General features: G+C 48.3%; 3 protein-coding genes and 1 pseudogene across 3 annotated transcripts; 3 read left to right on the forward strand and 1 right to left on the reverse strand.

The window, feature by feature from the left end:
* The first annotated feature begins 8,017 nt into the window (after nt 1-8,017).
* On the forward strand, nt 8,018-8,725 carry LOC119270868 (pectinesterase inhibitor-like). The gene has a single exon (XM_037552914.1). It carries the CDS (start codon nt 8,045-8,047, stop codon nt 8,585-8,587), a length of 543 nt encoding a protein of 180 aa, XP_037408811.1. The 5' UTR covers nt 8,018-8,044; the 3' UTR covers nt 8,588-8,725.
* Nucleotides 8,726-12,796: 4,071 nt separating this feature from the next.
* Nucleotides 12,797-13,808, forward strand: LOC119270835 (annotated as a pseudogene).
* A 417-nt stretch (nt 13,809-14,225) lies between these two features.
* Nucleotides 14,226-18,297, forward strand: LOC119266590 (acetyl-CoA acetyltransferase, cytosolic 1-like). Its single transcript, XM_037547824.1, has 13 exons — nt 14,226-14,539; nt 14,677-14,850; nt 14,942-15,047; nt 15,152-15,290; nt 15,389-15,466; nt 15,560-15,625; nt 15,857-15,939; nt 16,463-16,562; nt 16,815-16,925; nt 17,018-17,059; nt 17,155-17,241; nt 17,532-17,617; nt 17,811-18,297. The coding sequence occupies exons 1-13, from the start codon at nt 14,389-14,391 to the stop codon at nt 17,842-17,844; spliced, it is 1,257 nt and encodes a 418-aa protein (XP_037403721.1). The 5' UTR covers nt 14,226-14,388; the 3' UTR covers nt 17,845-18,297.
* A 921-nt stretch (nt 18,298-19,218) lies between these two features.
* LOC119266591 (proline-rich receptor-like protein kinase PERK8) lies at nt 19,219-23,171 on the reverse strand. The gene is made up of 8 exons (XM_037547825.1): nt 21,781-23,171; nt 21,307-21,696; nt 21,105-21,191; nt 20,956-21,026; nt 20,798-20,874; nt 20,570-20,717; nt 20,080-20,241; nt 19,219-19,953 (listed from the first exon to the last, which is right to left on the reverse strand). Exons 1-8 carry the CDS (start codon nt 22,664-22,666, stop codon nt 19,717-19,719), a joined length of 2,058 nt encoding a protein of 685 aa, XP_037403722.1. The 5' UTR covers nt 22,667-23,171; the 3' UTR covers nt 19,219-19,716.
* Nucleotides 23,172-24,616: the final 1,445 nt, after the last annotated feature.

Genomic DNA, 24,616 nt, shown 5'->3' on the forward strand with positions numbered 1-24,616 from the left:
ACAAGACCCAATCCTAAGCCTAGCACAAAGATCGTGTAGTTCGTTTGCTAAAGCTTTTCTAATGTCAAGTATCATTTCCTTAGACCATGAGATTGTGCAACTCCCGGATACCGTAGGAGTGCTTTGGGTGTGCCAAACGTCACAAGTAACTGGGTGGCTATAAAGGTACACTACAGGTATCTCCGAAAGTGTCTGTTGGGTTGGCACGAATCGAGACTGGGATTTGTCACTCCGTGTAAATGAAGAGGTATCTCTGGGCCCACTCGCTAGGACATCATCATAATGTGCACAATGTGACCAAAGAGTTGATCACGGATGATGTGTTACGGAACGAGTAAAGAGACTTGCCGGTAACGAGATTGAACAAGGTATCGGGATACCGACGATCGAATCTTGGGCAAGTATCATACCGATGGACAAAGGGAATTGTATACGGGATTGATTGAATCCTTGACATCGTGGTTCATCCGATGAGAGCATCATGGAGCATGTGGGAGCCAACATGGGTATCCAGATCCCGCTGTTGGTTATTGACAGGAGAGTTGTCTCGGCCATGTCTGCATGACTCCCGAACCCGTAGGGTCTACACACTTAAGGCTCGATGACGCTAGGGTTATAGGGAAAGTATGTATGCGGTTACCGAATGTTGTTCGGAGTCCCGGATGAGATCTCGGACGTCACGAGGAGTTCCAGAATGGTCCGGAGGTAAAGATTGATATATAGGAAGTATGGTTTTGGCCACCGGAATTGTTCCGGGCATCACCGGTAGTGTACCGGGACCACCGGAGGGGTCCGGGGGTCCACCAGGTGGGGCCACCAGCCCCGGAGGCTTACATGGGCCAATAGTGGGAAGGGACCAGCCCCTAGGTGGGCTGGGGCGCCTCCCTCCAAGGCCCAAGGCGTCCTCAAGGGGAGAGGGGGCAAACCCTAGGCGCAGGTGGGCCCTAAGGCCCACCCTAGGTGCGCCCCCCTCTCTCTCCCCCTTGGCCGCCTCCCAGATGGGATCTGGGGGCTGCCGCCACCCCTAGGGAGGGAACCCTAGGTGGGGGCGCAGCTGTAACACCCCGGATGTAACTTACCCAATTTGTACTCCAACTCTTGCCGTTTCCGGCGTTAAGTTATTTTATTTTCTCGGGTTCGGGTCTTTGTCTCCGTGTGTGGTTATAGTTTTCATGCATCTCATATCATGTCATCATGTGCATTGCATTTGCATACGTGTTCGTCTCATGCATGCGAGCATTTTCCCCGTTGTCCGTTTTGCATTCCGGCGCTTCGTTCTCCTCCGGTGGTCATTTCTACCTTTCTATCGTGTGTGGGGATTAAACAATTCCGGATTGGACCGAGACTTGCCAAGTGGCCTTGGTTTACTACCGGTAGACCGTCTGTCAAGTTTCGTATCATTTGGACTTCGTTTGATACTCCAACGGTTAACCGAGGGACCGAAAAGGCCTCGTGTGTGTTGCAGCCCAACACCCCTCCAATTTGGCCCAAAACCCACCAAAAACCTCTCCATCTTCTAGATCGTTCGATCACGATCGCGTGGCCGAAAACCGCACCTCATTTGGACTCTCCTAGCTCCCTCTATGCCTATAAATAGGTCTCTCCCCGAAATTTCGGATCCCCCTCGTCAAAAAAAAACCTAGATCGTCCCCGCGCCGGCCGGACACGTCCGTCCGGGCCGGACGTCGCCGCCGCCCCAACCGGAAGCCGCCACGTGGCAGCGCCCCACTTCGCCGCGCCGCCACCCGCGCGGGCCCGCCAGGCCCAGCGCCGGCCTCCGAGGGCCCGAAGCCGCCGCCGCCTCCTTCGCTCCCCACCTCCCGCGCCTTGCCGACCGTAGCCGCCACGGCGCCGTCGCCGCCATCGCCGACCTCCGCTGCCCGGCCGCGCCTCGCCGACCACACTGCCGCCTCGGCCTCGCCTCCCTCCTCCGGCCAGATCCAGTCGAGGAGCGACCGGATCCGCCGCCGCCTGACCTCCCCGGCCCTCTCCTCGCCGGCCTCGGCCACCACCGGCTCGTCGGAGTGCGCACGCCGCCGCCTCGGTTCGCGTGCCATGAACAGTAAACCCTAGATCTCGGAGGTGTTTTTTTTGTCTAAGTCCCCGAATTCTCAGATCCATATGCTCCTGTTCATGGCCTCGTAACTTTGCATCCGTAACTCCGTTTTGGGCATATAGCATGTCAAAATGTTCATCTCAGAGAGTACATCATTTCATTCCATTGCATCATTTTTATTTGAGTTCATCTTGATGCCCAAAATGCTGTTAGAAGAGGGCTACTTGAGATAATTGTCAGATTTGCTACTCCATTTAGACTTTTGTCATTTTTGCCATGATTATTGTGTGCATGATATGCCCTGATGCTCTACTTATGTTTTGTTAAGGGTTTTTTCATCTTTCCAGAGGTGCAACCCATGTATTTTTGTGATGTGTGTGGGGACTAGTGCAAGCTCGCCAAGTGAGGCACTTGGTAATTCTGTTTTCAGGGACTTAGCAATTCCACTAAGTCCTTGAGCTGTTTATCCCATGTTGTCATATGTTCATGTTGTTTTCTAGTGATATGTGCCTCTTTTGAGGATGATCAGTAAGGATGTTCTATTCATATTGTGGTGCTCTATCCATCCATGTCTTTGTTTGCAATTATGGAGCACCCTAGCTTGAGTCAATCGAGCTCTACTTTTGCTACTTTGTGAATCTGGGCAGATTGTCAACTTGTTTGCAATTTTGCCGATAATGTTGTAGTTGATCCGTGTATGCTATGCCATTGTTCTTGCCATGTCTAGCTTGCATTTTGTGTGTTCTTGATAGATGTATTCTTATCTTGTCATGACTTGCTCCATAGTGAGTGCATCGAGCTCGTTAACATTCCTACTCGAGATATGTTTCAGCATGTGCCAGTTTTCACTAAGTCTGAAAACTGATTATGCTTTTGCTATGTTCACATGCTTGCTAATATGTTTTCCGATCCCTTTTGGCTCAAGGTCACTAAGGGAATTTTGTTAAGCTTTTTGAGTAGCTCCATGCCATATTTTACTTTGCCATGCTCAGGTCCTGTAGCATGTAGTTTTGTTGCTCCGAAGAGTGCCACCTGATCTGAAATTTCAGACAAGTGTTAATTTCAGTAAGTCTGAGATCTGTTTACTATATGCATTTTTGCCATGCTTGTTTGAACATGTTAATGGATGAATTTGCCGTGGCTCAGTGCTAGACTTTTGTTAAGCATCTTGAATGCATCCCTGCCATGTATTTTGTTGCCATGTTTGAGTGTTGTAGCATGCTCATCTCATTGCATTTAGATGGCTACTTGCTGTAAATCGCAGACCGGTGCCATATTTGAATTGCTTGCCATTTCCAAACCGTAACTCCGATTCCGGCGTTCTTTATATCGTTTTCAAGCGATTTAATCTCATATTTCCAGTGGCACACTTGGATTTCCAAGTTGAGGCCAGGTTCATGCATTACTTGTCACATCTTGCATATGCATCCCGCATCGCATCCCGCATAGCATATCATCATTGCATCATATTGTTTGATCCTTGCACGTGGTTGATTGTATCCTTGTTGCTTGTTTGTCTTGTTTGGGTAGAGCCGAGAGACGAGTTCGCTAACGAGGAGCCCGTTGAGTTTGCTTTCGAGGATCCAGTCAACTCTGACAGCTTTGTAGGCAAGATGATCATACCCTCGAAATCACTACTATCGTTGCTATGCTAGTTTGCTCGCTCTTTTGCTATGCCAATGCTACGATGCCTACCATTTGCTTTCAAGCCTCCCAAATTGCCATGTCAAACCTCTAACCCACCATGTCCTAGCAAACCGTTGATTGGCTATGTTACCGCTTTGCTCAGCCTCTCTTATAGCGTTGCTAGTTGCAGGTGAAGATTGAAGGTCGTTCCTTGTTGGTACATTTATTTACTTGTTAGGATATCATTATATTGCCATGTTATTTTAATGCATCTATATACTTGGTAAAGGGTGGAAGGCTCGGCCTCTCGCCTAGTGTTTTGTTCCACTCTTGCCGCCCTAGTTTCCGTCATATCGGTGTTATGTTCCCGGATTTTGCGTTCCTTACGCGGTTGGGTTATAATGGGAACCCCTTGATAGTTCGCCTTGATTAAAGCTTTTCCAGCAATGCCCAACCTTGGTTTTACCATTTGCCACCTAGCCTTTTCCCTTGGGTTTCGCGAACTCAAGGGTCATCTTATTTTAACCCCCCCCCCCCCCGGGGGCCAGTGCTCCTCTGAGTGTTGGTCCGAACCGAGTAGACTGCGGGGCCACCTCGGGGCAACTTGAGGGTTGGTTTTACTCGTAGGATGTCTCATCTGAGTGTGCCCTGAGAACGAGATATGTGCAGCTCCTATCGGGATTTGTCGACACATTCGGGCGGTGTTGCTGGTCTTGTTTTAACCTGTCGAAGTATCTTGAAGAATTGAGATACCGAGTCTGATTGGAACATCTTGGGAGGAGGTCTATTCCTTCGTTGACCGTGAGAGCTTGTCATGGGCTAAGTTGGGACTCCCCTGCAGGGATTTGAACTTTCGAAAGCCGTGCCTGCGGTTATGGGCAGATGGGAATTTGTTAATGTCCGGTTGTAGATAACTTGAACCTTAACTTAATTAAAATGAATCAACCGTGTGAGTTACCATGATGGCCTCTTCTCGGCGGAGTCCGGAAAGTGGACACGGTGTTGGAGTAATGTTTGCGCAGGTTGTCCTCTAGTTTCTCGCTCGCGCTTTGCCTCCTCTTCTCGCTCTCTTTTGCGAATAAGTTAGCCACCATATATGCTAGTCGCTTGCTGCAGCTCCACTTATATTTACCTTGCCTTACCTATAAGCTTAAATAGTCTTGATCGCGAGGGTGCGAGGTTGCTGAGTCCCTGTGGCTCACAGATTACTATTACACCAGATGCAGGTCCAGATGATTCCGCTCCAGGTGACGCGCTCGAGCTCAAGTGGGAGTTCGACGAGGACTCTCAGCGATACTATGTTTCTTTTCCTGATGATCAGTAGTGGTGCCCTGTTGGGGGTGATCGGGACCATGTTGCTTGTTGGGTTATCTTTCATTTTGGCGTCGTAGTCAGGCCATGAGTGTTTGGATGATGTATGTTATTTATGTACTTGATTGACGTGGCGAGTGTAAGCCAACTATGTTATCCCTTTTCATTATCTATATTACATGGGATGTTTGTGATGATTACCTGACTTGCGACATATGCCTTCAATGCGATTATGTCTCTAAGTCGTGCCTCGACACGTGGGAGCTATAGTCGCATCGAGGGTGTTACAGCAGCCCCTCCCCTCCCCCTATATATACTTGAGCAAAGGGGCAGCCCAACACACGATTCAATCTCCCTGTTGGCGCAGCCCTACCCCTCTTCCTCCTCGTCTCTCATAGTGCTTGGTGAAGCCCTGCTGGAATCCCGCGCTCCTCCACCACCACCACGCCGTCGTGCTGCTGCTGGATGGAGTCTTCCCCAACCTCTCCTTCTCCCCTTGCTGGATCAATGCGTAGGAGACGTCACCGGGTTGTACGTGTGTTGAACGCGGAGGTGCCGTCCGTTCGGCACTAGGATCATCGGTGATTTGGATCACGACGAGTACGACTCCATCAACCCCGTTCACTTGAACGCTTCCGCTTAGCGATCTACAAGGGTATGTACATGCACTCTCCTTCCCCTCGTTGCTAGATTACTCCATAGATTGATCTTGGTGATGCGTAGAAAATTTTGAATTTCTGCTACGTTCCCCAACAAACACTCGCTACTACACTGCACAGTCGCTCGTTGTGTGTGGGCACTGCAAGATCCGGAGCTAGTTGAAGCTCTGAACAACACAACAGAGCTGGACGCGAAGAGGTGGTTGTTTGCCCTATTGGAAATGCTGTCGCCGACTGAGTTCATCCAGGTCACGGTCACCATGTGGGCGCTGTGGCACTCAAGGAGACAGGCGCTGCATGAGAATGTATTCCAGAGCCCGTTGGCAACACATAGCTTCATTTCAAAGTACATTCGGGAGATCGAGGAATGCAAGCCCAAAGTGACTCGAGGAGCTGCGACCCAAAACCCGGTCCAGGATCAGGCTAAATGGATACCACCGCCGCCGGGAGTGGCGAAGATTAGAGTTGATGAAGCAACGGCGAGAAATACCCTTGATGGTACGTTCAGCGCCGTATGCAGAGATGACATGGGTGTATTCCTAGGTGCCTCTGTGATCAAGATCCCAGGAGTGGTGGATCCGGCAACTCTAGAAGCCTTGGCCTGTCGTGAGGCGCTTGCTCTAGCATCGGACTTGAATCTTCCCCGGCTTGTTATTGCTTCGGACTGCCAGGGCGTGATCAGGGACATCAAAGAAGGCACAGGAGGATTATATGCTACTACTATTAAGGAGATCAAGGAGACGGCACCGGACTTCGATCAATGCAACTTCATCTTTGAGGGCAGATCGACAAACATCGAGGCACATAGCCTCGCTAAACACGCTTTCGGCCTAGATTATGGGCGTCATGTATGGCTTATAAACCCACCAGACATTCGTTGTATTTCTATGAACTTTTATGATTAATAAAGTGTGTTTAGTCTCAAAAAAATTAACTACTCTCTTTTCATTTTCTCCCTTTTCAGTTCACGGAGGCCCCTGGTTTTGGGAAGCTTCCCAAATCGGTTTTCCTACTTCGCTGAATGGTTTTTGGATGGTTCTTATTCCTTTTTCTTTCTTTTCTTGTTCCTTTTTCTTTCTTTTTTATTCTTATTTTTATCTTCCTTTACTTTTATTTTTTCCTTAAATGTGTAAATTATTTGCAAATTCATGAACATTTCTTTATAAAAATATATCTTTTAAAAAAATCTTAGACATTTTATAAATATCGATGAACTTTTCCAAAATTCATGAACTTTCGAAATTCATAACTTTTCTTCAAAAACAATGAACTTGTTCCAGAATCGTGAACTCTTTAACAGAATCGATGAACTTCTTTCAATTTCGTGAACTTTGCTTCAAAATCGATAAACTTTTTTCAAAATCGATGGATTTTATTAAAATTTGTGAACTTTTCTTCAAAATCGATGATTTTTTTTCTCAAAGTTGTGAAATTTTCGTCAAATTGATAAACCTTTTTTCAAAACTGATAATTGTTTTCCAGATATCTATGAACATGGTCAAACGGTCTATGGAACGACCGAATTAGAGATTTTTTTTGTAGCAGACCAGCTGTCGAGGGAGCGATCCAGCTGTTGAGCGATCAAGTAGCGAGCTCTCATGCTAATGAGCCGGCCCAAAGAGAACGCGCACGTGAGTGCCAGTACAGCAACCCAGCGCTCGTAGCGCTGATTAAGAGCTGCCTCTTATTGGTGGCCTGGTAGCGTTAAATAGGATATGCTCCGCCTGATAGCCAGGAAAAATGGGCCGGCCCACTTTTCCATGAGTTTTTTTAGTTATTTATTTGTTCTCTTTGTCTTTTAGTCGTTTCTATGAAAAAATTGGTTGTACTTTTTAGGGTTCTAGATATTTAATAACTTTTAAATACTAAAAATATTTTTAAAATTTTGTTTAATATTTATAGCTGTGGGCCCCACCAGGTGTGTAGCCAAAAAAATCATGATAAAGGCGGACAATATTATAATTATTTTCTCACATTATGTCCACCTATAAATATTTATACTCCATATCAATGCCTTTACTATTTTTTTACTTGAGCTCATTTATTAGTTGATTTTTGTATAAATTTCTACTATCAAAGATTAGTTTATCTTTCCTCTCATAAAGAAGATACATCAATTTGGGAATTCTAAGCTCAGTGAAAGTAGGGGTACCCTTATTTTTTGATTTGATGCATTTATTCTACATTTAATAACTACATCACTATTTGATTCGCAAGTACTATTACACATTTGATATGTGCTTACCTTTAGCAAAAAGAACAAATAGACCATCATTAAGGCGTATCATATCAGTATGATTTCCTCCCATGTGCCGTGCATATATAGATATGTAGAGTCTCGTGTATTATATCAACACAGCAACGCCTAGGTTCATACAAAGTGTAAACTACAATGGCAAGCGTTGCAACATCCTTAGCTATGGTTCTCATTGTAGTTGTCGCCATGTCCTATGGCCTCCTCGCCGCCCACGCCGACATCAACTTCATCGCTCGCGCATGCAAGAAGACCAATAACTTTGCATTGTGCATGGCCGTGCTAAGGGCCAACCCAAAGAGCGCCCAAGCATCCACCGAGCATGACCTCGCCAGCATTGCTCTGCAAATCGCCACCAACACCACCCGAAAGAATGCCGCGGCCATCTGTGACCTAGATTACAAACACCATGGCACACCCGAGGCACCAGTGTGGCATGTATGTGTCAAGGCACATGTCCTTGCTGCAGCCGACCTCATCGCTGGTGCCGGCCCCAGCTTCAACGTTGGAGACTACGCTGATGTGTTGAAGATTGTGTCTGAGGCGAAGGGCGCAGGAGATACATGCGAGAACGCATTCAAGGCGATCCACAAAACGTCTCCCGTGACCGACATGGACCGTCAGACGACGGAGCATTGTGGCCTCGCCGGCGACCTCATCCGCCTGCTCCTCACCAAATGATCTATAATAGATCATTTTCTCGGCTTGTCTATTCCTCTCAGTAATAGATATATTTTGCTTGTCGAGAAAAAAAACAGAGAATAATGTAAAGTGTTCCTAAAATATTGTTTCTATAGACATTTAACATTTTCTAATGCATGATTAACATTTAAAAAATATAAAGTGTTTCTGTAATATATATATATATATTTAGAATATTTAGAAGTATATATATACAAAAACAATGTGAAAGAAAACAGAAATAGCGAGCGCTTTGAGGACCGTGGCCTCCCGCGGCCGGTCCAGTCTCGCGCTCTTCAGGCGAGACTAGCTTCTGTATCGCACGAAGCGAGACATAGCCTCGCCCTAGGGCATACAAGACATATTACCGTTTGGTACCATATCGCCCAGGGAGGGGGGCCAGAAGCAAATCACAACTTAGCCTGGGGCCTATGTGCTCTGTTTGCATCGCGGTAGGCTTTTCTTTCCTAGCAAGCTGTCGAACAATTTCATAAAAAAAACCTGAATTTTCCCAGATCATCAATGCCATGATGAAAACACATTCGTAATGTCTAGGCAAAAAAAATATTTTATTCTTTTCCCATATCATCATCACGAAATGAGCAAGTAGGTTAAAACATAAGCAATTTTTTTGCAGGGGGGAAACTAAGAAAAAGTTTGTTGACAAAAATTCAGATTTTTTTGTATTTTACAGTTCATACCAAGTGTATGTGCAACTGGGATTAGACGACAGTTTCGGTCTCAACATGATAGAGTTGTTCCTTTCTCTGTTCTTAATTGTACATAATTGTTCTTCTTGACCAACTTATCAATCATTGTTCAATGATAAAATTTAGGTGGTGGGATTGCCATGTCCAGATACACTTCGTATCAACTTTGATTGTCTTCATTTGTTACATTCTTTAAACAAAATTCCGACTCATGGAAAGCACAACGGGAGTACATTTATTTGTTGATTTGCAAAAAAAATGTATATTTATTCACTAATGAATTCGGGAGACTTAGAGTACTCGATCCTTCATTCATTTATTTGATTTCTTATTACACTCCATATAGCAAAATGAATAAATATATTGTGATTAAGGCAGATCATATCATAAGGATTTTCTCGCATGCCATCCATATTATAAAAGTATATACTCCATGCCACTACATCAGTTTGTTTTTGCTAGAGCACATTTATTAGTTGATTTTGGTATAATTTTTTGTATCAACATCTATTTTACCTCTCATGAAGAAGGTATATTAATTTACACTTATTTGTCGATTGGATGCATTGGATGCATTAAGATAGGACTGCATCAGGGGTCAGCTTTGAGCCCTTATCTTTTTGCATTGGTGATGGATGAGGTCACAAGGGATATACAAGGAGATATCCCATGGTGTATGCTCTTTGCGGATGATGTGGTGCTAGTTGACGATAGTCGGACGGGGGTAAATAGGAAGTTAGAGTTATGGAGACAAACCTTGGAATCGAAAGGGTTTAGGCTTAGTAGAACTAAAACCGAGTACATGATGTGCGGTTTCAGTACTACTAGGTGTGAGGAGGAGGTTAGCCTTGATGGCCAGGTGGTACCTCAGAAGGACACCTTTCGGTATTTGGGGTCAATGCTGCAGGAGGATGGGGGTATTGATGAAGATGTGAACCATCGAAAGCCGGATGGATGAAGTGGCGCCAAGCTTCTGGCATTCTCTGTGACAAGAGAGTGCCACAAAAGCTAAAAGGCAAGTTCTACAGGACGGCGGTTCGACCCGCAATGTTGTATGGCGCTGAGTGTTGGCCGACTAAAAGGTGACATGTTCAACAGTTAGGTGTGACGGAGATGCGTATGTTGAGATGGATGTGTGGCCACACGAGGAAGGATCGAGTCCGGAATGATGATATACGAGATAGAGTTGGGGTAGCACCAATTGAAGAGAAGCTTGTCCAACATCGTCTGAGATGGTTTGCGCATATTCAGCGCAGGCCTCCAGAAGCTCTGGTGCATAGTGGATGGCTAAAGCGTGCGGAGAATGTCAAGAGAGGGCGGGGTAGACCAAATTTGACATGGGAGGAGTCCGTTAAGAGAGACCTGAAGGATTGGAGTATCACCAAAGAGCTAGCTATGGACAGGGATGCGTGGAAGCTTGCTATCCATGTGCCAGAGCCATGAGTTGGTTGCGAGATCTTATGGGTTTCACCTCTAGCCTACCCCAACTTGTTTGGGACTAAGAGCATCTCCAACAGCCGCGCAACGCGCCGCGCGCAAAAAAGGCATTTGCCGCGCGCCGTTCGCCTGGTTTGGGGCGGACGGCAGCGGTGGCTCCAACGGCTGCGCTAAAATGCAGCGCGCGCGCGTCGCTCCAGCAGCGCGCCGAAATGCAGCGCGCGCGACCCGCCGGTGCATTGCATATGGCATTTTTCAACACAAAATGATGAACATTTTCAACACAATAAAAATTTCACACAAATAAGTTAATGAAGTTCATGCCCACAAGTTTAAAATCATGCCCACAAGTTCATCCAACCAAGTTCAAAATGCAAATCAAGTTCAATACACAAAGGAAAGACACATCATTCCTCGTCCTCGTCCTCGTCTTCGTCCTCGTCCTCATCTTCGGAAGACGATTCTTCCGCCTCCGAAGATGAATCTTCCTCCCTCTCACGCACCACATCACGTGAAGCTCCGACGGTGTTGGCAAGATCTTCAACGGCATCTTCATGAGAATGTGTGCGAGGAGGCTCATCGAAAGACATTCCGCCCATAGCGGCCGGAGGTGCACCCATGCCTCCCATGAGAGAAGCAAAACTCATGCCTCCCATCATGGCCATAGCGTCGGGGGGTGCTCCAAAGCCAGCCATGCCTCCCATTGCACCTAAACCGCCCACGGTACCTCCGAAGCCACCCATGGCACCCATGGCGCCATGGCCACCGCCACCCATGGCGCCGAGGCCACCGCCACCCATTGCACGAACCATGGCTCTTTTTTTGGATCAAGACTTCTTGTTGGGCAAGATTGACATACTCCTTTTGCACCGCATTGAGGTTAGTTGTGTCCAAGAAGAACAAGTGCTTCTCCCATTCCAACAACCTAGTTCGCTCCTCATTGCTCACCTTCCTCTCCTCCAAAGCCACCTTCCTCTCCTCAGTCGCCACCCTCCTCTCCTCGGCCGCCAACCTCCTCTCCTCGGCCGCGGCATCTTGGGTCCTTGCCATTTTCCTCACCTCGTTGGCTTCTTTTCTTGCCTTCACAATAGCTTCCATAGCATGTTTGAGCTCATCATCTCCTTTCCTCTTCTTCTTTTGGGTTTGGTCTTTCTTGCACCCATCCTGTCGCTTTGGCTTCGAGTAAGAAACCGAGTTGGGTGTAGGGCTTCTCTTGCCGTCATCACTTGATGCATCATCCTCATCACCATCATCATCCAACTTAATTGTTCGCTTCCGTTTGTCGCTCAAATGCAAATCATACAAATCTTCACGCTTCTTCCATTTCTCATCATCCTTCAACACATCATAGCAATGAGGCAAAGTAAAGACCCTTCCTTTCTTGATCTTCCCCTGCTTGGTTTTTCTCTTCTCTTCTTTGAACAAGTTTTGCGCAATGTTGAACTACATGAAAAGAAAGCAAGTTAGCACCAACAACAAGCAAAACAAAGCAAGTTTAGCACCAACATGTAAGATGAAATGGCACTTACTCTATCGTCCTCATTTGTGCCACTTGGGTTCAACTTGTCAACCGCCTTTTGACAAGCCGCCCATTTTTGACAATCCGAGTTGATTGTCGACCACCGGGACCTAAGTGATCGGTTGGAGCGGTCAATTCCACTCACGTTGCGAGCATCAAAGTGTTCCTTCATCCGGTTCCAATAAGCATCTCTACTTTGATCGCCTCCAACGGATGGATCCCTCGACACTTGCAACCAAGTATTGCATAGTAAGATGTCATCGGTGTTGGTGTAATTGCCCGCTCTTCCTTTCGGTGCGCCGACAATGCCCTCACCCTCCTCGTCCACCTCGAACTCATGGTCTTCAAAATGCATGTCATTGGTTTGAGACCAATGCGAATTGTTGGAGCCAACACCCATCGTTGACATGTATGCATCATCATTGAGACAACAATTTTTTTTGCACAATGCAAATAAGCTATCTATATGTGACGAATGCATTCAAAAAAGAACAATAAAATGAAAAGTTAGAATTTTTTTACCTTGGAGGCATTTCATCGAACATGTTGTGCGCGCCGGCCGCCGGCTCAATGAGTGAGCTTGCCGGCGCTTCGGCAGCCGCCGCGCCCGTCGCACGCCCCGCAAGCTTCTTCCTCTTCGCCTTGGAGGTGCCGGAGCCGTCCGCCACCTTGTTTTTCTTCGTCGATGTCTTGCCCTTCTTTAGCCGCGCCGCATTGGGGAGCTTTGAGGAGGAGGGGCGGCGGCTCGGGCCGGCGCCGGCGCGACGCCACCCGCCGCCGAGGTCATCCGCGGCGGCATGAAGAGGCCGCGCGCGAGGCCGCTCGTCGGAGGAGCTCCGGCGGCGGCGAGGCCAACGCCACCCGGGCTAGGGTTTGTGGCAGCGGCGGCGGGGGCAGGGGGGTCGCGGCTATAGGACGGGGTGAGCGGGGTGCCGGCGCGTGCGTCCATGGGTGCGGGTCGCCGGCGCCGGCGCACGCGGGGCTTTGGAGGGGGAGAAGAAGAGCGCGCAACGCGAGCATCGAGTGTGACCTCATCGGCCTCCCCGCCGCCCGCAGCCTTGTCCTACGGCCTCCCCGCCGCCCGCAGCGACATCGACTTCATCGCCCGCACATGCAAGAAGACCACTAACCCCGCGTTGTGCGTGGCCGTGCTAAGCGCCGACCCAAAGAGCGGCCACGCGTCCACCGAGCATGACCTCGCCAGCGTCGCCCTGCAAATCGCCACCAACACCGCCAAGAAGAATGCCGCGGTCATCTGTGACCTAGGCGGTAAGCACCAGGGCAAACCCGAGGGGCCTGCGTGGGATATACTGTATGTGTCAAGGCACATGTCATTGCGGCAACCGAACTCATGGTCGACGCCCGCCCCAGCTTCAACGGTGGGCACTATGCCGACACACTGAAGATCGTGTCCGAGGCGAAGGCCGCGGGCAATGCATGCGAGAACGCGTTTAAGGGGATCCACAAAAAACCTCCGATGGCCGACATGGATCGCGAGACGACGGAGCGATGCGTCGTCGTCTGGGACCTCATCGTCCTGCTCATCACCAAGTGATGGATAATAGATCATTTCTCGCCTTGTCTGTTTCTTCTTCTTCTTAATAATAGAGCGACCGAGGCGTCATCGACAACATCATGGCGGGTCTTCATGCCTCGGCAGCGTCTTTTGCTCCTCCTCCACCGCCACCACCTCCTCCTCCCGAGCCGGATTAGAGTCTCCTCTTAGCTTTATTTGGGGCTCGTCTTGCTGTGCCCCCAGCATGATTCTACGACTTATTGTACTTGACTTTGTGACTTCGGATGCTTGGTGGTATGCTTTATAATATAAAGCGGGGGAAACTCTTTTTCTTATAATAGATCATGTTTTGCATGGGAGAAGAAAATGCTGTCTTTTTTTTTAGAATAAAAAAATATGCTGGGCCAGTCTAGAAGGCAAGCCCAGCTTATCTGGTAGAGTCCAGGCCCGGAACGGCATTCCGTTGTCCTCTAACGGCACGCCATTCCCCATCCCTCTCGCCGCTGCCGTCCCCGTCTCTGACTTCTCTCTCTCTCCGGCCAAATCAATCCACCCGCCGGCGGCGAGCACGGAGACAGAGGGGTAGGAGCCGACAGCCGAGGCAGTCCACCACCGCGCCATGGCGCCGCCCCCGAGCACCAGCGCCCCCGACGGCGGCCTGGATCCCAGGGACGTGTGCGTCGTCGGCGTCGCCCGCACGCCCATCGGCGCCCTGCTCGGCTCCCTCTCCTCCCTCCCCGCCACCAGGCTCGGCTCCGTCGCCATCCAGGGTACCGAAATTTCTCTTCTTTCTCACTCCCCCGCCACTAGTAATCAAGCAGTTGCTCAAATCGCCTCGCGGTGGCCGGATCCGAGCTGTCGGCCGGTCAGCCATCCTCCGACGTCTTACATCCTATTGATTGATCAGGTGCTCTCCGGCGAGCCAGCGTCGACCCGGCGCTGGTGCAGGAGGTGTTCATGGGCAACGTCCTCAGCGCCAACCTCGGCCAGGCCCCCGCCAGGCAGGCCGCCCTCGGCGCCGGCCTGCCCAACACCGTCCCCTGCACCACCGTCAACAAAGTCTGCTCCTCGGGGATGAAGGGTATCCAAAATTTTCATCTCCTCACCTGCAAAGTTGCTTGTCAGTTGTCACTGCTGCTCATAAACTTATGTTGTTGGCCTGCTCCTCGCAGCTGTCATGCTTGCTGCGCAGTCGATTCAGCTGGGGATCAACGACGTCGTGGTCGCCGGCGGCATGGAGAGCATGTCCAATGCCCCCAAATACGCTGCCACAGCAAGGTTCGCATGTTTTTCTCTTTATTGTTATAGCTTTTGGTGGAGCCAGGGTCCTCTCTTGTGTAGCTTAATTGCTTATAGTGACCTCCTGTGGAGATGAAACGCAGACGAGGATCGCGGTTTGGGCATGATGTCCTGATCGACGGGATGCTGAAAGACGGGTTGTGGGATGTGTACAATGATTTCCATATGGGGATGTGCGCTGAGCTCTGTGCAGATCAGCACTCGATTACAAGGGAGGAGCAGGTTGCCAGCATTTCTGACCGATCCTTATGAGTTTCAGACTTTTTATACAGCTAGAACTGCACATCTAGTTATCTGAACGAACTTGCTCTTTCATGTAGGATGCTTATGCCGTACAGAGCAATGAGCTTGGACTAGCGGCTCGAGACAGCGGCGCGTTTGATTGGGAAATTGTTCCGGTATGCGCGTTATTTGAGGGCCCAACCAAAACTCTTCTTCTGTATGAAATATTGACGCTTAGGTACCAATTTCAAACATCTGTTGTTGACCAGGTTGAAATTCCTTCCGGTAGAGGCAGACCACCAGTTGTTGTTGACAAGGATGAGAGTCTTGCAAAGGTAGGTAGTCCTGCAATCTCGCAAATTTATGGAATCTGTCTTACAGAGGGATTCCTTTGATGTCATTTAGGCATGTTTTGATTTTTATTGAAACCGACATGGTTCAATTTTACTATTGCGGATTCAATAGAATACAGAAATTAAGCTGTGGCAATAGTAACCATCAGCACACCCATTTTATTCTTCTCCTTCTGGTTTTGACATGTTTCGTCTGGTGATCCATGTGCACAGTACGATCCAGTGAAGCTGAAGAAACTTGGACCGGCTTTTAAGAAGAATGGCTCTGTGACTGCCGGCAATTCTTCTAGTATAAGGTTCGCTGTTTTCGTACTCTGACTAGTCGTTTACTATCTCTGTGGATAGTTTCTTAGATGGAAAATCTTGCGGAGTAGCTAACGTGCAGCCACAGTCCAGTACGCTATCACAATCTTGAATGAAGCATTTGAAAGCTACTCCCTCCGTTCACTTTTGTAAGTCGTTTTAGACAACTCAAAATGGGCTGGTTTGCACATTGTCTGAAATGTCTTCAAGGTCTTATAAAAGTGAACAGAGGGAGTAGTAGATATTGAGCTCCGTGATCGAAGTATCATTCAGAATTATAATACTTCTTAGTGTAGCATTGTAGCTTTATTTTTACACGGCCAGGCTACCTTCTGTATGCAGTATGCAGTATGCAGCCAAACTGTGTTGTATATCTTCAGTAGTAAATGTATCATCTTAAGAGTGTACTGAAGCTATATTATTTCGTAGGCTTTCTCCATGGTTAATATAAGTTATGTAAAGCAATGTTTACTTGGAAGTGTAACTGTAGTGTCATTCTTATCTTCCAATGTTCAGCGACGGTGCTGCTGCAATTGTGCTAGTCAGTGGGGAGAAAGCCAAGAACCTTGGCCTTCAAGTTATTGCAAGGATCAGAGGGTATGCTGATGCTGCTCAGGTAAATCTTACATGCCTTGTTATTATTCATTGTTGGTGAGACAAATTTCATTTGAGAAATCTCGACCCATTGTTCTTGTTATAATGAATGACTTGTACCAACATTATCCTTTCCCCTGTCTCAAAACTGTGAACCTGGCTACTCTCATCCAATGATCCTTTCCCGTATGATTCGTGTTCATTATTTTTCTTTTATCTTGTTATTATGCATTATTACAAAGAGTTTGTTGTATTGACACTCCTTACGATTCAGGCACCTGAGCTATTTACAACAACTCCAGCTCTTGCTATCCCAAAGGCTATATCAAATTCAGGTCTCCGAGATTCACAAATAGATTATTATGAGATAAATGAGGCTTTCTCGGTATGTGAATGGTCTTTTCATACTTTTTAAGAGTATAATCAGACCTGAAGCATGAAGGTGAGACTTAGCTATATTCTTCTGGACATTGGCAGGTTGTTGCAGTGGCAAATCAGAGACTTCTTGGCATCTCTCCTGTAAGCTGCTAAAAAACTTCAGTAAACTATCTTTTTCAGAAAATATGTAATTGGAAACAGTTTTATAAATATTAATGGGCATTTAACTATTTCAGGGAAAACTGAATATAAGTGGTGGCGCTGTTTCCCTGGGCCATCCTATCGGTTGCAGTGGTGCCCGAATCATAGTCACCTTGCTCGGGGTATGTATGTTTCCATCCCATACAAAATGGGAGACTGTGATAGATTCATGGCCTTCTGCTGTCGTAGTGTTGGTTCGTCCTCCTGTTATATTTCATCAAAATTGTTTATAATCTGCAAGGATATTGACCGTTCCTTTGCCTTGGTAGAGTAGCTCTGGAATCTCTCTCCTCTTAAGCTAAAACAATAGTTTTTATTTAAGTTGGATATCTTGATCTTGCTGCTGTCCTGTCCTTTGGTATAGTTGCATCCAATTTCATACTGTTGAACTTTTTTTTTTGCTCCACCGCAGATTCTTAGACAGAAACAGGGCAAGTTTGGGGTTGCCGGAGTTTGCAACGGCGGAGGTGGTGCTTCAGCCATCGTCGTAGAGTCCATGTAAGTTTCTCATGTGCTCCTCAGATTTCCTTCCATAAAGAAGTCTTGTGGTCTTTACCACGCTGACGATCTGGCCGAAGTGGAATAGTAATAATAATCAAGGGTGCAGTACAAAATAACACGATTAACAAGTGGAATAGAGCTTTTTCTGGGCCACCGCCGCCTTAGCGATTCTGACTTGATGATGATGCAGGCAATCTTCGTCGCGCCTGCGTTCCTCGCTGTGATGCGAAGTTACCAAACCATGAGTGATCCATGGTGTATTAAGTCGGAACATGATGCATCGATGGATGGAAAATGTGAAGATAATAAGGTGACCGTGTGCTGCTCGCGCATCCTTTCAGCAACTAAATGTTGTGGAGCAAATAATTGTGTGACTGTGAGTTGCAATCATGTGGGCATAGCAAATAATCAGGTTTTGGTAGGGTATTTCTCATCTCCTTTTTTTTCCTGCGGACATGATAGGATTTGTAGCTGAGCATAGCGGAGTCTGTACGCCATTAGCAAAAACATATACTCCCTCTGTACCGCGAAATACTTGTAGTTAGAGAAAGCTAGTACAAGTTCTCCCAACAACAAGTATTGTGGTACAAAGGGAGTAGTAAGAACCTAAGCTTTATACAAATATACACATGCCTTGCGGTTTTTCGGGTCATGGCCACCCACCGCCGAGCGATTCTTCTTGCCTTTGTCGGTGTTCTTGGCTTCTTCTTCTTCTTTTGAGTTTTTTTTTTCTTGAAGAACAGAAAAGAAGGGCTTCCCATTTCCGGTTTCCCTTAAGCGAAATTATTGTTCTTGTTTTGAGAGGTACACAATGGCTCGTGTCTCCGTCCCTTTCCCCACGTTGCTAGCTCGTCTGATTAGCAGTAGTAGTAGTACTAGTAGTACCAGTAGTAGGGTTGTGGATTGTTGTGGATTCTCTACCTTGTTTCACTTCTTTCGTCTCTTGGACCAAGAACGGACCGTCCAAATCTGAACCAACAGTCTTTGTCCCGATCTAGACCGCTCATTTTTGATCCAATGTCTCTCGGACAAAGGTGGAACATTGTAGCTCCTGCCTTGCCCATGGCAAGGTAGAGAATCCGCACCCCAGTAGTAGGTGGTGGGAGCAGTGGTGATGCGCATGGGCCACCGTCACACATAATGCACCACAGTTGGTGTCTGTCATCGTGTATTCGTGTGGGTGTGTGTTGATCAAACTCATCTAATCATGGGATAGGGGGAGGTCAAATTTGGCTGCTCAACCCATTCCATCCTTGATTCTTCATGACCTCCCTTGCTTAAATTCTTCATGACATCCTTGATTCCATCTCAACTCATCTCATCGTGTATTCTTTTTTCTCGCCCACCCCACCACTATCTTCAGTAACAGTTTTGCATTTTACCGCTAACCTGGCAATCTCCATGTCATTGTTTTTTAGACACGAGTCGTCTACGTCCAACAAAAATATGTGTGGTGTCTGCGGTTCTACCGTGTCGTGACTCCGCAGCCAGAGGATCTTACTAGTTTCAGATCATGGTCCATGTGGGTTAAAACACGAGCAACTGAAAAACACCTCACCCAAAAAACAAAAGAAAACAAGAGAGAAAAATTACAAAAAGGATGTGCAAAGCTTTTTGCATCTTCTCACGAGGATTAGAGAAAAGGGAAAGAGCCAAATTAAAGTGGACATGACAGATATATTATTCCCTTCCCTTCACCCATCCACGTTCTCTCATGTGCAACGCAACGCACAGCCTCCATCCCACCTCACCGCTCATGCGCACAAGCCTCTGCATAATTCCATGTCCCTCTCAGCTCCACCTACACCAAGAATCTAGCCCACATAACAACCAAGCATTTCTTTTCTTACCACGCCCATGATTCCCAAGAGTCCACACAGAACCAATCAACCAGGCGCACAATTCCCCTCCAAGAGTCAGTGACTTGCGGCCCATCCTATTCATAGACGGCTCCCAGCACGCTATATGCATCCATCTGTCAGTCAGCCGAGACGACGACCCCAAGAAAAAAAAACCCGAAGACGGACGATCCACCCAAAGAATTGCATGAAATGAACCAAGGAGCAGTAATACCCCCACCCTAGCTAGTTACACTACTATGGTTGCAATTGCGAGTGCATCGGCCCACCAGAGGCATCGGCGTCTCCGCCCTGACGGCTGCTGTTCCAGCTGCTGGACTGAGTGAAGTCGGTCGTGAAGTCCTGGCTCCCGAACGCCATCCGCTGGAACAGCCTGATCTCCGCGGTGTTGGGGGCGTTGAACATCTCGCTCATCCCCGGCTGCACCCCGTTGGTCAGGTCGACGTCGGTTAGGCTATCGAGAGCACGCACCACCTGAGACAGAGCAGATGTGCCGGTGATAAAAATGTTTTAACCTCTGGTCCAATCCAATGGGATGTGGTGTAGTTGCTGTTCTGAAAAGATGATGTGGTGCATGTAATCTCATCGATATCCTCGTACCTGGCTCATCCGGGGCCTCCGGGCTGCCGAGTATCGGATGCAGGCTGCTGCCGCTTCGATCATATGGAACAGTTCGACCTCGTTGAAGTTCTTGTCCAGCCTGGGGTCCAGCAGCTCCCCTGCATTGCCAGTCTCGAGCGCTTGGGTCAGCAGTGGCCTAGCCTGCAGATAACTGTGGGGGTCAGGAAATGTTGCTGACCACAGAGGATCAATCTTATAAACCAGAGTTACAACAGGATTGTGTCGGAAGCTGTTTTCAGTTGGCTGGTTCACGACTTCACATGGTACACATATTATAACCTTTACGAATAATCATGACAAATAACTGGAACTGAAAGATTTGATCATCATCACATTGTCTATGAATATTGGTAATGTAGTAGATTTTCATATTAAGATTCAGTTACTAGTGAATGAATCAGGGCTATCATGTGGCTACTTTCCCATTGTTTCAACAGAGCTGAAATCCTCATTTAGTAATAAAGCTTACCCACTCGACAAGGCTCTCATCACCCAATGGATTTGATGCGTCGACGGGCTTTCTACCAGTAATGAGCTCTAAGAGGACAACGCCAAAAGAGAAGACATCAGATTTCTCTGTCAATTTGCCACTGGATGCATACTCTGGAGCCATGTACCTAAATTAATAAAAATAATATCATCAGAAGATGAGCAAATGTGAACTATTGTCGTGTACCAGTCAGCTTCTTATACTTACCCAAAAGTTCCCATCACCCGTGTAGTTACATGCGTAGCAAAATCCATGGCTAGTCTTGCAAGACCAAAATCAGCAACCTGGTACATGCACAGTATCCAATTCAGTATCAACAATCATATTACAGTGGGTTTCCCGAGTTATGTAGATGGCATTGTTACCTGTGCCTCGAAGTTGTTATCCAGCAGAATATTAGAGGATTTTATATCTCGGTGGATAATTCGGGGATGACCTGCCAAAGGGAAGAAAATTCAGGTGTGATGAGAAGAAAGCAGGGCATGGAAAGCAAATGAATGAGAATGGGCATTACAATCTTCATGAAGATATGCTATTCCTTTAGCCGATCCAGCAGAGATTTTAACCCTGGCTGGCCATTCCAGAACCGGCACTCCACGTCCTATATATGACACGGCAGAATCAAAATACAACGACTGTTCAGTCGGAACTCGGGACATCAAAAGATGTCGCGCAGCATCAAAATGAAAGGTTAACTAACACCATACGAAACATACCATGTAGATGATAGTGCAGCGTGTCATTGGGCACAAAATCGTAGACAAGCAAGCGCTGGTCGCCCGAGATGCAATACCCAACGAGAGAAACCAGGTGGCGGTGATGCACGCGGCTGATGATCTCCACCTCGGCCTGGAACTCGCGCTCCCCCTGCCCACTGCCATCTTTCAGTTTCTTAATGGCAACCTCTCTCCCTTCGGGCAAGCAACCCTTGTAAACAGACCCAAAGCCGCCTTCCCCCAGCAGGTTTTGATCGGAGAAACCGTTTGTGATGTTGTGCATTTCCTCGTAGGTGAAGAAGCGACAGTTGCCCATGCTGTACTCTGACATTGTGTCTTTGAACTCGGGGCTCCCGGCGCTGTAGTTGGCTTTAGTTTTGTCTGAATGCCCTGAACAAAAAACGAGTTTCAGTTATCAGCTCACAGCACAGGAATAATGCACTTACAGAGCTCATTGCACAGGAATGCACTTACCTAGTAGCACTTGTGGAGAAGCAGATGGTGAGGGTGAAGGCATCACAAACCCGGCATGGTAACCGGTCATTCTCCTCCGTTTCTTCTTGTACCAGCACCCGGCGGCGATCAAACTAAGCACGAGAATCGCCACGATGATGCCGATCCCCGCCTTTGTGCCATTAGACAAACCATGGCTGCTCGGCGAGCGGCTGCTGTCCTGCAATGAGGGGTCCTGTGGCATGTTGGGACCAATTGGTGTTGGTGGGGTTGTTGTTGGGCTGGTAGGCAGAGATGGAGGACCAAAACCTGGCGTCGACGGCGGCGAGGGGGCGGTGGGAGTAGCAGGGACGGTGGGAGAGGTTGGGGAGGGGCTGGTGGGAGGTTTGATGATGGGACTGACAGAGGGCGGCGGCGCCTGCGGCTCAGTTGGAGGAGGCGGCGACCCCGGGTGCCGCGGCGGTGGTGACCGCGGCACGGGCGGCGCGGTCGAGCGATCCGGCGGGCTTGGAGGTGGAGAAGTGGCCTTTGGCGGCGGCGGCGGCGACGCGGCGGGGTCCGGGGGAGGCGACTGCTTGGGCGGGTCGGCAGCAGGCGCGGGCGGCGGCGGCACTTGAGCAGGCGGCGAGGGCGGCGGCAATGCGGCTGGCGGGGTGGGCGGCGGAGAGGCGAGGGGGACCGGCGGCGGCGACGCGGCGGGGTCCGGGGGAGGCGACGGGGAAGGGGGCGGCGGGGACGCGGGCGTCTGCGGCGGCACGGCCGCGGAGGGCGCGGGAGGGGCCGCCGGCGGGTCGGCCGGGGTGTCGTTGGGCAGCTTGACCGGGGCCGGGGAGGCGGTGGCGGGCGCGACGGAGGCGGCCGGGGAGGCCTTGGTGGCCCCCGGCGAGGGGGAGGGCGAGGAGGCCATGATTGGAGGCTAGCCTAGCCTAGCACAGCAGCAGCAGTGCCTTGTTGTTGGTGTTGGATACGGAAGGTGGTTGTTCCATGCACCGAATCCGGCGGGGAGAAAGGAAATCCGCGGACTGATTCGCGCGGAAATTCTTTCCCCTCCTCCTCCTACTGCCTCAAGAAACGGGGGAGGAAATGGCAAGAAGAAACCCGAACCCGGGTGGAGCAAAAGATCCCCGCACGGATGGATTCGCACCGAATTCCGGAGGAGGAAGAAGAAGAGCCTCCTGGAACAAGGTAGCTCTCTCAGGAGATCAGATCCAGCAGTGAAAGAGCGGTGGTGGCATTGAAGGCGGCGGGGATGCAGGGAAGGGGAAGGTAACCGCGGACGGAAAGAGAAACAAGCATGAGACGAGATGAACAGTGACTAAATTCTTTCCTAAACCAAAAATTCCCCTTCTCCTCCCTCCCTCTCACCCACCCGTGATCTTGCTGCCTCCGTAGCTGGACTGGATTCCACTCGTCCACTCTACTCTACTGAGCAGAGGAAAAAGGACCGACTTTTATCAGCTTGACCACCGCTTTCCATTCTCTAATTTTATCTATTTATTTATTTAACACTTTCCATTCTCTTCTTTTCTTCCCCTCTCTCTCTCTTGCCACGCGGTTTCTCTTCTACTTACTTTCTTGATGATTGATTCAGCACCGTGTCTTGCTTAGGCTAGAGTTAATAGCATGCCCATTTTGGCTCCCTCCTTTTATCACATAAATAAATACCAGCCTTTTTTCCCCCTCTCTTAATTAACTATTAGGACAATGCGCGTGGGTTGCGACGGGCCGTTATTTACCTGCCTAAACTAATGTGATTGTGCGAATAAATGCTTACCGAATTAAAGAAAACGATACTCTTTTCTCAAATCTCGGGCGGTTCCTACAACGGTGACCATGGTCGAGTAAACTCCTTTCTTTTTCCTCTGTGATGATGATGCCAACTTTTGTCTACTTTTCGCCCTATGGGTTTAGAATAGACGCACTTTTAGGACAACTTTTTATGATGAGTTGATGATCCAATGGTTTGACCTGATTTTAATACTCTTAGATTCGGTATCTTTAGAGACGACGAAAAAGTAGAGGGGTTTACTCTTCTAAAATCCTTGTATGCTGCTATTAATTTTAGAGGGGTTCAACCTTTGTATCTACTACCTGCTGTGCTGTGTGGAGTGTCAAGGTTCCCCAAAGGGTCCAAGAATTTCGACGCCACTTTTCGCAAAATAAAATCATGACCTATGATAAACTCAGGAAAAAAAAAGAGTTAGTTGCAAAGTTACGGCTCTGTAATAAGAGATGTCTTCATCTTAATGTAGTCACTTTCTGCGGTCCCGTGGGGGCTACAGAATTTTAGGAATTCTATTGTTTTTAATAAGGTTACTTGGGTATCTATGAAACAGGTACTCGGACTGGTCTCTTGGTATCTGAGGGACTAGAAAAACCCTTTCAAGGAAATGCAAGGGGGGCCCTAATGGAGTTTCAGACCTTGCCCTGGATGAGGTGAAAAGACCTTTTGCACTGGGACCAGACTAACTCATTGTAAAAGGTGGCTTGGAGTTGTGTCGTGGAAGGAGGCGGTGGGGAAGGCAACACATGGAGGAAGAACCACACTGGAATACCGACAAAAACATCCCGAGGAGGAAGATTCTATCCATGTGGTGTTCTATGGGTATCGTTGATGTCTCTGCCGGCCCGTGTGCCTTCTTTAGGGTTTAAAACTCATGTAATCTTGATAGTCTGTATGAGAGCTAGTTTGCTGGGTTCTGGAGACATATATTGTTGGGGTTGTAAGGAATTCGTTTTGAGGTTCCTTTTCTTACTGAAATGGAACGCAGGGGGGAGGGGGCTCTTTACCAAAACAAAAAACTCGCGAAGAAACCCTTCTGTCATAGAACTTCAAACAGCCACCAGAGGTAGTCAT

Source organism: Triticum dicoccoides, chromosome 3A (genome assembly GCF_002162155.2).
Source record: "Triticum dicoccoides isolate Atlit2015 ecotype Zavitan chromosome 3A, WEW_v2.0, whole genome shotgun sequence".
In the NCBI taxonomy this organism is placed as follows: Eukaryota; Viridiplantae; Streptophyta; class Magnoliopsida; order Poales; family Poaceae; genus Triticum; species Triticum dicoccoides.